Source organism: Drosophila erecta, unplaced genomic scaffold (assembly GCF_003286155.1).
Source record: "Drosophila erecta strain 14021-0224.00,06,07 unplaced genomic scaffold, DereRS2 tig00000000-arrow-pilon, whole genome shotgun sequence".
NCBI lineage: Eukaryota > Metazoa > Arthropoda > Insecta > Diptera > Drosophilidae > Drosophila > Drosophila erecta.
Genome location: NW_020825194.1, coordinates 4,522,287 through 4,534,684, shown reverse-complemented (window position 1 = coordinate 4,534,684; position 12,398 = coordinate 4,522,287). Strand labels below are relative to the sequence as shown.

At 45.4% G+C, this 12,398-nt stretch overlaps 1 protein-coding gene across 1 annotated transcript in view; it reads right to left on the bottom strand.

The window, feature by feature from the left end:
- LOC6554381 (limbic system-associated membrane protein) overlaps nucleotides 1-12,398 on the bottom strand; it is a 136,497-nt gene that overhangs the window by 64,616 nt on the left and 59,483 nt on the right. Inside the window, exon 3 of the mRNA XM_026983725.1 lies at nucleotides 1,956-2,525. Within this exon, the coding sequence (XP_026839526.1) occupies nucleotides 1,956-2,187 (232 nt within the window). The 5' untranslated portion in view covers nucleotides 2,188-2,525. The remainder of the gene's footprint in view (nucleotides 1-1,955; nucleotides 2,526-12,398) is intronic.

Below are 12,398 nucleotides of genomic sequence, written 5' to 3'. Positions count from 1 at the left end.
TGCCGAGCGTTTTGCACTTCATTAATTGTGGAAAAATGCGAAATAAAAACCGAAAACTGCAAACCGAAAAACAGGGCGACTTTCATGCTCTTCGACTTGCTGACAACCACAAATGCAAATATTTGAGAGCGGAGCTGCGATGTCTGTTAACTGCAGACCACTGACTAAAAGCCAAAACTAATTGTTACTGACACTCGCAGTTTACCCAACCGCCAGACAAACGTCCTGCAGCAATTGAAAAGCAACCGGAAATCGGGGAGTCCTGAAATCCTGTGCGCAGCTCCCGCTCACAGACAAAGTAAAGTTATTTGCGGTTCATTATTCACTTTTGGGTTTTATTTCCTTGTGGTGCCGGGTGGAGCACGATCGAAGACAGTGATGGACAGCAGATTGAAGTCCGGTCGAGACACGTTGCCCAAACCCTTTCTAAAGCTGCATGCAAAATGACCTGACAATGAACCGCTGCTGCCCAGCCAACTGCAGCGAGGATTCGGGATTCAGGATTCAGGATTCGAACCAGGACGACGAGACAGCGACGGCGACGCTTAAATTGGTAAATTTCGCTTGGCTGCATTCAGAGCAGCACAGCAGCAATCGAGGGCATTTTTGCTCTTTGCTTATTCATCTAACAAGTTGAAAAATAAATTAATAATGCGTTCTTGCCACTGACGGCAGCTGCAACCGCACCAGAAGGAAAATTCGGGCGAGTGTCCGTTCGCTGAGACACTGTCAGGGACTTGGGAAATTCGTGCTGAGCTTTTTTTGCTCTCGCACTCTATATAACTATATAGATATATAGCACGTTTATATGTGCATGTGCTCTTTATATTTGACTCGTCTTTCGATTCCCGCATTCGTCTCGAAGTGCAGGACCACGTCCATCTAGATCTCCCTTCCGTTTGTTGCTCTTCTCCCACCGACACCCCTGTTCCTAAAATTTAATTGCATCTTTTTCAACAATTCTAGCACGAAATGAAAATTCATGCAAACGTTGGCAGATAAAAACGGAATCCCGAAACCAGTCCCTCCGCAGCAGGACGAAAAGGACGAAGGGGAGCTGCAGTAGCAGCGAATGGCCAGAGGAATTTAAGCTTTCAGTTTAGTTCAGTCAAGATATGAATACTAATAGCCACTGGAATGTTTGAGTAGCCAAAGGACATTGCACCGCCGCATCCCCAGATTCTCTGTCAAGGAACTCGGCCAGATCCCAAGACGCTGAAGGTTTCTCTGCTGCCTGCTTCCTGCTCCCAGGATCACAGGCTCCTTTGGCTGGCAATGTCATTACTCTTATTTGATTCCGTGGACATTCGCATAAATGCCAGATTGAGTTTATGCACAGGCAAAAGTTGAGTCCTTGAAATGCACCCAACTGCCGGGCAAATTTAAATGCAAAAAGTCAGACTCGACTCGCGACTTGGCCCGAGACAAAAACGTGGCGAAGAAAAGCAATTAGCGAAATTAATTGCTCAAGTTTCGCTTTGAAATATTCATCCGTGAGATTAATTCGCCGGCCGACAAAGCTCCGTCATCGAGCATTGCCCTACCCCCAACTTGCCCCCAAATGCCCTCGTTCCTCCGCAATTTGTGGCTTTGTCAATTGAATGGCTTTGCGGCCGGGCTCGCTGATTGACTTGGCCCTCTTGCACGCGATTGAATTTGCAATTGCCAAGGGCTCGGCCCGCCAACCTGGGATCAGTGGTGCCGATTATGGACGACTCGAAGTTTCAAAGCCAAGAATTAAGGTTGGACAAGGTTAGCTAATATACAACTAGCTCGTATAGGTACAGACTGTCGGGCCCGACTATCTATCTGTATATACTCGTATGGGATTATCTATAAAAACTAAACTACCAAAAATTATCCAAATTTGAGCCGGCACCTATAGCCTAAAAATAGCCAAGTAGGCTGAACTAGCAGCTTAGGATGAAGTGATATCAATCTTGTTCTCTACTTACCGCTCTCGAGGTGCAGGGCCACCACTGCGATGGCCAGGAGCAGGATGTGAGGCAGGCTCCTCAGCCGGCGATCGCGGATATGTCCTGGCTGGCTAATTGTCCTCGCTTCTGCGGCCATTTTGCCGGTGTTGCTGTTCTGCTTGCTGTTGCTGTGGCACTCGAATTTGTAAGAAATTCTGTTGCTGCTGCTGCTGCTGCTGCTACTTCTGTTCGGCGACTTAGTCAGGTGCATTGAATTAATTATTTCATTGCCGCACACGAATTCGCAGGCCGCAGATTGTGTTGCAAGCAATGGGAGCTCCTTGCTGTTGTCCTGCGATTTCTTCTGCTGCCACACCACTCCGCCAGGACTAAACACAAGCACTCGCCGTTGTCGACGTCTTCGACTGCAGCACTTACGGAATTTTAATTATTCAAAATAGGTTTTTAGCACAGCAGGCGGCGGCAGGATACGACGCTACCAGGATACTGGGATACTGCTACAGGTTCGGTTCGTGGTTGCGGGGCTGCACTGCTTTAATTGCTTGTTTTGCTGCAATGCATTTTCCTGGGGCGTTTGTAAATTTATAGCTGCAAAATACAAGGAAAACGATATGCGTTAGTTTTCTGCATGACCACAGAGAGTCCTTCGTGTGTGTGTGCGAGTGTGTCGTGGTGTATGTATGTTCATGGGGATCTATATGCCTGGTGTCCTGTGTAATGCATCTAAGCCGCCGTGCCCAAATACATAATTCCTATGCAAATAAGCGTGGCCCAACACTAAAATTTATGTGCGCACAGCGTTTTGCATATCTGCACACAGAATAGAGGCGGCCAAGAGTGAGATACCCTCGTACACTCGAAACAAACCAGACTTTTATCGACATATGCATTTTAAGCCCAAAAAATAAGCAGTGTTTAACGATCCCAAAAGATTTCAGATGCATAAAACGCCACAACTAATTCTGCTTGAGTACATTGCAAAGTGTAATTTAATCTTTGATGTGCAATAATAAAATACATTTTTTTTCAGTGCACCTACGAACATTCGTATATATTCGAGACTTCAGTGACGTTTTTCCACAGGCGAATAAAACTCAAGCAGAGCGTAAAAAAATATAAACGACGGCAGGCAGGCCGGCAGGCAAAAAACAAAATGCCAACGCAGGACAAGCTGCCAAATTAACAGAAATTTGGATCCAAGCCCGAACTTTTAGTCTCCGCAGGATAGTGCACAGGAACAGGACTTTGGCCCCACCTACCCCTAACTCCTGCTCATTTCTCCACTGGCAGTGACAGCAAGCCAACTGAAATAATCCCGAAAAATATTGTGTGCGCATTTTGGATTTGTTGTCTTTGATTTGGCGCGGTTTTTCCACCATATCCGTGTGTGTGGATTTCGCCAGCGTTTTCTATGGCGTTTTTGTTTTTTGTGCTTTTTGCATTTCCATTACAATCTCTCTACTTAACATGTTTTGGCAGTTGCGCAGGCTGGAACCCGCAAAATGAAGTACAATGAGGCCGAATGAATGCCGGCGATGCCAATATGGGGCTCATAAACAATTCTATTAAAATAAATGTAGCATATTTATAAGGAACCGGAGTCGTCGTCGCACAAAAGTGAAAGCAAAACCAACTTAAATGCTTTATAAATCGACTCGAATTTGTTTTCCTTTCGGCCGAAGACTTTGGCCAGCTCGCCAGCTAGCCAGATAGGCAGCAAAAAACAAGCGAAGCAACAAATTTTGATGAAAGCCATCGCAAAAAATATTGATAAAGAAGGCCCAGAAGAAAGATGATTGATTTTATGTGTTTGGACCCGGACGAAAACCAAAAAAAAAAGACAAAAAGTAAAGAAGCAGCCGGGGAAAATGATGATGACGAGCAGACGAGCAATGAGTGACCACTCGGCCAAGAAGCTTGGACAGGAAATACGCAAAAATACACAAGGATATTACGTACCCAAAGCAATACGAATATACGGCTTTTATGGGCAGGACACAAGGATACGAGTTCAAGTATCCTGGCCCAGAAAAGCCACGAAATGAAAATCGAAAAACCAGGCCACAAAAGCAACAACCGGAACCACACGCAAAAGAGTTAAGAGTCGGGTGCGTATGAGAAAATTTGTGTATTTGCCATAAAATAATTTATCAATTGGAAAATTTCTAGGCAGACTGAGTGTGGGGGAGACAACAATCCTGAACGGGGCAAGGAGACCCAGAGGGCGGAACTCGAGGATATAAGGGAAAAATGGCCAAGTATTTTGCTATCGCCACCCTTCATCTCGTCCTTGGAGCATGCATACTCTTCTATATATACGTGTATGTGTGCGTGTGTGTGGTTGAGGGTAAAATTATGACAGAAGGAAATAAAAAAGCATAAATTTATTACCGAGCCGAGGACGATGACTACTAAAACTTGGCCACAGGCCCGTGGGGAGCACTCGCTGGAAAGTAAAGATCATAAATAATCGAAAGGGCGACAATATTGGCGCAGGACAATGACAATGAGGGGGCACTGTGACGTTTTGTGGAGCATATAAAGCATATAAATAACCCTCGATACGTTTCGATTCGATTCGATTCGATTCGACTTGAATTAAGGAGGTTGAAAAGTAGCAGACAGACGGGGAAGCGAATCCAGAATAATTGCACAACAATTTGCCGTAACAAGGATATCAAATTTGCACAAGTTGAAACCGAAGCGCAGACCGCGACAGCGAAACAAAATAAAAAGGATAACGAGCACAATAAAAGAAATGAAATCGTAGCCCCCGAAACAGTTGCTAATTGGACAAAGCAACCGAAAAATGAAATCCGAGCAACAAGAGGATATACGCGCCAAGGATTCCCGACCGTCGTGTGTGACCCAAAAGCCAAATCCCCACAGCCAGATCCTTTTGGGGCCCACTCCCCCAAGCGCTATTCAAATGCACAAGAAAAGAGGAAACGAACCAAAAAAAACATAACCGAAATGAAATAAAAGAGATTGGCTTAGTTAGGTCTAATTTCTCGGGCAGACAAAGTGCTTAAAAAATAATTACACGCCGGCAATCAGCAAGTTGCGCTGGCCCAGGAAACCGGAAACGACGGACACGCGACGTCATCCGTCCGTTAGCCTGTCCGTCCGTCCGTCCGCCCGTCCGTCCGTCCGTTTGTGTAACCTTCTGGCGGTGCTGGTCCACATTTGGTGGTGCAGGATGGCGGTGCGACTCGTTAGCAATTGACCGCTTGCTGGCACGTCAAATTCAATTTAGTTGCCGGGCCCCCGAAAAGGCCATGCCGCAAATTCGCCAACTTACAAGTAATTAGGCAGCTCAACTGCAGCTGACCACGCCCACTCGCCCACAAGGCGGCCAAAGGCTATCCGCACACAGAGTCACACACACACTAAAGCACACACACACATAGCAAGAAGGACACTCAGGACACGCGTCGTCAGCTGCTTTGCGTGGCTGCTTGATTGTCATCGCCACAGTGGAATGCGGATGCAACTGTATATGTGTAAATACAGTGAGAAAAACTCCTTCAAGAACTCCATTCAACTGTATTAGAAAAATATCTTTAGGTCCACTTTTTTGGCGGTTGAAGTCTTTTTAAATAATAGATTTAACCTCCGTGAACATTGATTTAGAGCACTGATTTTGCGAGCAGTGTAATTATATTTGTAGATGCCACTGCAGTTTCAGTTGTCGTTGGCTAATTGCACATTGTTCAGAGATGGTTGCCGGCAGCTAGGAAGCGTTAGCTTTCTTTGCCGCACTCCGTTGCCTTTTTACGTGTTTGACATGCACTTCAGCCGGGGTAATTACCAATTTGCGGCGCCAATTTGGCTACCCATATCCGCCAGCGCCGACTCAGGCCAGCAAAATTTAATTAGTTTGCCATCCAAATGCTCTGACACAGTATCTGGCATCTCTCTCGTTCGGTAGTCAGCGCAAATGACACTTTTGCAACAAGGACAAGGAACTGAAAAAATGGAATAAAGGACATTCGATGGCCACAGGCGTCGCGCAATTATGAGCAATCGCAGCGATCCCTTTGACCCTTTGTAATCTCTTTAATGGCAGGGCATTGACGGTGGCCACAATACTGAAGGGAAAATGTAAAGGCAACAGCAGTTACATCAGCTGAAATATACGCGTTTCGGGCCCACTTTCATTTACTTCAAGTGGCCGACAATTAATTTAATTTAAGCCTTTCGCACAAAGCATGATTACACTTTGACACTTTGACAACGCAAAGCTTTTGACCCACTGATGAATTCAGTAGCAGATATCTATAGCAACTGTACAACAGTAGCGCAAGCGGCCCAAAGTGTTTGGCTGCTCGATAAGCGGGCCAAAGGTTGCAGGTTGCCAGGACAATCAGGGTCGCATTTATCTTCAACCAGCTGAAGTCAAACTTTAATTAAACCCACCTCGTCCTCACGCATAAATGTCGATGCACTTGCTCTGCGAATTATGCACAGTTTTTCGACAGTCGCATATGGACTATGGACTATGGACTAGGTACTTGTACACCAACGAGGACTTACACTGAGGAAATTAGGTGGCAGCTGTCGTTTCAAGTTTCAAATGTGCTTAGCATGAGAACTGACGATATAAAAATGATTTACTGCATTTCAAACTAAATTTGGGGCTATAATTTTGTTGAAAATATCCAACCAAAGAATTAGACCATTTGATTTTCCCTCTGTGCAGAAGAACGAGGAGCAGCTGCAGCTGTATTCGATTTCAAGGACACTCGATGGGGCAGCTGCCCCATCCTCGTGCTCATCCCCATCCTCATCGGTGTCCGGATGCCGGCTGCTGGTAGCCGGAAGAGCTCTTCACAGTTTATAGCTCCAAGTGGCCGTTGGCAAGTGCAAGTGGAAATTCTTGAGCGCACTCGGCTCTTCAACTGATTACGGTTTGTTTTCCATGCAAGCAACACTCTGGATCGCATCGAGGACTGCCCCTGGCAAGGATAACGGCCAGGATATAAGTGTATGTACATACAAGCATGTGTGTGTGGGAGCGTCGATGTGTACGTGAGGAGATAATGCGCTAAAATGATTAAGTTGACACACTGGCAAACAATCGAAGCAGGCCTTTTTAATTGGCCCCCGGTAATCGGAAATCCCCCGGAAGGTTAATGAAAATTTGATTAAACATCTAATTGATTAGCGGTCTAGCGTGCTAGGGCATTGATTTTTACATGGCGAGAGGATGGTATTTTTAATTTGATTAAACTCAAGACGCTGCAAATATTTAACGCTAATTAAACTCGACAAGCAACAGAAGCCATTCAATGGACATGCCAAGGACTAATTAAGATTTTGTCAATTACTTATGGCGAGTGCCACGCCCAGTGAAAGAAGGAGGGAGAAGAAAGTAAGGACCTGACGCAGCAAACTGCACGCTTCACTATCCTGTGTCCTGTGTGTGTGTGTATTTACGTGAGTGTGCTTGTATGCAATCATTAAAATTAATTTATTGGTTTCATTAACTCGACTGCCGAGTCTTTAGCAGCTCGGAGCACATTAGGCGCTTCTATGTCCGCCGATATCCCCCACTGTTAGCTGAAAGCAAAGCTGCACCATTTCCCTTTCCTTTCCTTTCCTGTTCCAGGTCCATGGTCCTTGGTCCTTGGTCCTTGGTCCCACCGCTGGTCGTCCTTTCGAAGCCAAATGACACTCTGACGACATTTTGTTTCATTTTGTGCGGCAGCCAAGCCAAAATCCGTTGAAAGCATAAGCCAGAAAATAGAGGCAGCGGGATTGAGCTGAGGAAACGGCTCGCTCCACTCTCCTTTAGCCCCAAAGTCTTCGCGCTTGGCTGACCAACAATGAAAATATAATGTCGTCCTGCCATCTAGCGTCCCAATACCACCCACACACCGCACCAACCCCGTTTCCCGACCCTTATTGTCGGGGCAAAAAGAATGGCGCTAAATGAAAATGAACTAGAAATAATCATCATTAGGCACGGAGGCCACCTTTATGAACTTTGGCAACAAGTACGTACTTATGCTTTAAACCCAATCCACCTCGAAAGTTGCTACCAACAACTAACCAACTTGGACAATCGTCTCTCGGGCAGAAAGGGAAACGGAGCCCAACGTATTGAGTTTCATGCCTAAATTGAATTATTTCTCCCGAGCTAAACAAAGGAAAACTTTACCGGCGATATGAGTGTTGTGCAAATAGTTTATTCCCACTTCTGCGAGTGATGAGTCACACATAGGCTATTGCACTGCAAAGTAATGGTAAATATTGGTAATGGAACTTTGATATCTAATCTAAGCTAACTGGAATTGGGAGCTGATAAATAAGGAAACAAGGAACACTCTTGTTCGTTGGGCAGTAAATCAGATGTTTGCTCGACTTCTGATTATCAGCAACTTCTGGCACTTCGCACGCCCCTTTTCCCGCAGTGCACACATAACGGGAGCTGTCAGGCCCGTCTATATCTAAGCAGCTCAACACCACCCAGCTGCAGTTGTGGTAGTGTGCCCCTTATAAAGTGCACCCGCTTGATGCATTGCACTTTGGCGTGTTGCTGACGCCGCGGGCGAGCAGCGAGTGCCGCAGTGCATTTGGCAAATAAGAAAAATTGCATAAATTTCATTAAACTCGAAATGTCAAGCAACTGTCGGGTGTGAAACACACCTCCCCGCAGTCGCAGTCGCAGCCCAGCCCTTTAACCCCTCGCTGCCGGCGGGGGTGTGTTCTGCCCCGGCGCTATATCAACTATGTGGCTGTCTGGGCGACGGCCTGGCAATATTAAAAATTGTGCACCAAAATCCCCAAAGTAATTTATTAAGATGCCTCATGATGTTTCTACGTTCTACGTTCTGTGTTTTATGTTTTTTCATTTTTTTTTTATTATTTACGCGCCGCTGACTTCACGCCATTAAAAAACACGTCGCAACCTACATAGCGAAACCATTTTATATGCAAAAGTTCATTGGATTCGAGCTTTGTGCTGGCCTGAAAGGACTCGGGGAAACTCCAAGACTGTGGGGGGAAAAGGACCTGAAGCTGGAGCCCGAGATGAAGCCGTAGATATGAAGGGCAATCCAAGTGGCCAACTAATGCATCTGCAGAGCTGCTCCCGGCTGGATCGCATCCATCGTTAGCCCGGATGACATTTATATGAGCTTCTGGCCGGGTCTTAGCCGTTTTTGGCTTTGATTGCAATTCGCAGTTTTTGTGGCCAAGGAATTGTCATAAATTACTTTGCATTGCCGTTTGTTCAGCTTGAGTGTGCGTGTGTGTGTGTGTGTGTATTTCAAAATCGTAAATCAAAAGGGGGTGAGAGAACAAGAAGCAGGAGAAGATGTAGAAGGAGGATGGAGGAAGTGCTTGCCACACTGCGTATGTGTGATATTTCATAGGCGTGTCATGAATTCTAATTACCTTCTGGCCATAGAAAGCAATTGCCATTTCTACGCTCGATTCATAAATTTCATTTTGAAATTGCTTTTCAAACTTTTTACACGACGCACACACATTTTACTATCACCTATATGCGGCAGTTAAAATATTAAATTTCACTGCGCCAGCAAAAAGCGCATAAAATAAACAGAATTGTTTAAAAAATTAGTAGATAATGTGAATAATTAAATTTCAACAAATGCATAACTACATGATAGCATGCAAATTTAATACGAATTACAATAATAATAATCATCACAGTTCCTTTTTTCTTTCATTGCATATTTAAATGCTTCCTTTGTTGCTCTGCGCACTTTGTTTTCCGCTCCTGCCGTCCATTTCCCAAACATTTCCCAACCATTTTCCATTCATTCGGCTGACCATTCAGCGCCAGCGATTCATTTTAGTGTTTCCATGTTAACGTCATAATCTACGTTATGCAGTTTAGCGTATCAATTACCGCATAGCAGCAAAAACTGGCATGTGAATAAAATATATTGCCTCGCTCTGCGTCGCTCATCAGCGAATGATATTTATTACAGATATGGACCGAACACATAGTGAATAAATGCACTCCAATCGAGTGTCTCGATTTTATTCCGCCATTTCGGTTTTTTAATATACATTTTTAGTACTCCTTTTCAATGGGTATACGTTATTCGCCTGTTAAGCTCGAGATCTGGACAGCTGATGCATTTATGGGATTTTTTTTTTTTTTTTGAGGACGTTTGCCATAATTGCTATCCAACATATAATACTTCCGCGTCATAATAACCCAACTTGCATACCCTACTGCACAGCATGGCATGGAAAATTAAAACAAAATATTTCCTGCCCATCTACCAAATAAATTTACAATTTTTCGCAAATAAAAACAGCATTTTCCTTGGCCGTATGAATAAAGAATGTAAATCTGCCAAATCAAAAATTGATTTGAATGGGCATGCGGTAAGTACAGTTGAATGGGGGAATGAATGGCGAGGTGAATGGTGAATAATTGAAAGTGGGCAATGGTCAATGGTCACTGGTAGCACGTTGATGACATGAAAAATTCATTAAACGCGTCAGGCCACAAAAAGGGGCAACCACAATGGGTGCGGTCCTCTGTACTAGATTGCAATTGCAAATGGCCAAAACGAGCCATTGATGGATGCACTGCGGCGGCGGCGGTGAAGGTAAACGGCATTAGAAATCTCAAATTTCACGAAAATTCGATTTCAAACAGTGAACACAAGGAGTGCCAGCCAAAGGCTCAAATTAGCAAAATGCGGTTGCCAGCAGTCTAGCAAATATTTGGCTCATTTTCTGAATTCGTTCAGCGGCGATGGTTTAGTTAATAAATTAGTAAAATGTTCCTGGTGACATTGTTGTTGGTCGAGCGGTTGTCAAACGGCCGGCGCGCCGATGGCCTCTGATAATAGAATTTTTACAACATTTTCCACGCATTTTGGCTATCATGAGCGACAGCTGCGATAATAATAATAGGAGCTGCAGAAACAGCAAAGGCAGCACCAGCCACTCCATGCAACATCAGCATCAGGGGCAACTAAAAATATGTTAGACAAGCGCCAACATTAGCAAAGTGTTTGTAAAATATGCCAACAACTCGATTTTCCTGGTTGTTGTAAGCTCAACGCCCGTCCACCACCCACATTTCCATTCCAGCATTCAAAATATTTTGCGAATAGCCTAAAACATATATGCGGATACATGGGCATGCGGATACACACATATATACACACACGCCATTGTTGAGGTCGCCGTTTGCCGGCCGTCGCTTTTGACGTTGCAATAAATTTCCACGTTTATTTATTATTGCGCCGCACGTCACTGATAATTAAAAATAAATCAATTTTTAATGGCTCTGGCTGGCGGACTAAACCGAGGCCCATAACTCGGCTCTTTCGGTTGAGTGGACTCTGGTTATGAGGTTGTGCTGCACAAAAACCAATTAGCACACGCTTAGGATAAAAAATGTAATAAGGTGCCCGCCAGTCAAATCAATATATAAATTAGGGAAAGGTTTGCCGGCGGTTAACGCGCGCGGCTTTTACTAATCGGACGTCAGGCGGAGCCGTGACAATAAAAAGATTAGGAGTTTACTTTTAATGCTTTATTATCCCGAGCCAAGCGGAGCTGTAGCGTCGGAGGCAAAATCAGAACTGAATATAAAAATACAAGAATTCAAACTTATGAGCTAGCATGAAAACGAAACACATTGTTGCGATCCCATATTCGTAGCGGCCACGCAAATCTGCAGTGTCTGCCGGCTACGTATCGACTTCCGGCATAATGCTTACGTTGCAGTATGCCGATGTCGTCGTATTTCATGCGCCCGTGGGAGCGACGTTAGCTTTAGTTAACTACCCCCCCCTCAAGACGGAGGCCGCCCTCGGCCGACCTTAACTCAGCAATTGCCACGTTCAGTCGTCTTGCGGACCTCTTGGCCTTCCAGGCGCGCCAGCCCACAATGGCAACACATAACAGGAGGCAACATGATGCTGCTACGGTCAGTGCCACTCGCTGGGGTAGTTCGGCGTTGAATTCTTCTCTGAACCTCTGGATTGTCTCTAGGTTACCTTCATTTAGGCGATGAAGGTACGGGAGACTGAGCACGCTTTGGTGGGAGGTGATGTTCAGCAGAGGGAATTTCGCTACCCCCGGTACTCTGTTCTGGATCCCGTTCTGGTTGACGTACAGGGTTCCGTTAATGACGGCACGTCGGGTGAAGGTAACAAGATGCGTACCATGCACCCAGATTTCAGAGCCGTTGTCCACTCGTACCTTGGCGGCCCTGTCGTTGATGATGACGATCCCCTCATCTACATAGGTGATGGGGTCCAGGCTGCTGGGTTGTATTTCGCAGTGCGCCTCGCCGCCTGCATGGAGTTCTTTCGCACAAGAGCTGCCTGATGATAGCTGGCAGAAGGTGGCGCTGGTTGATGCGGTGCAAGCTTTGACGGTGTAGACCTCGTTGTCGCATTCTGCGATAACGCCATCATCTAAACGTAGCATGGCTCCTTCGTGACTGACGGGGAAGAT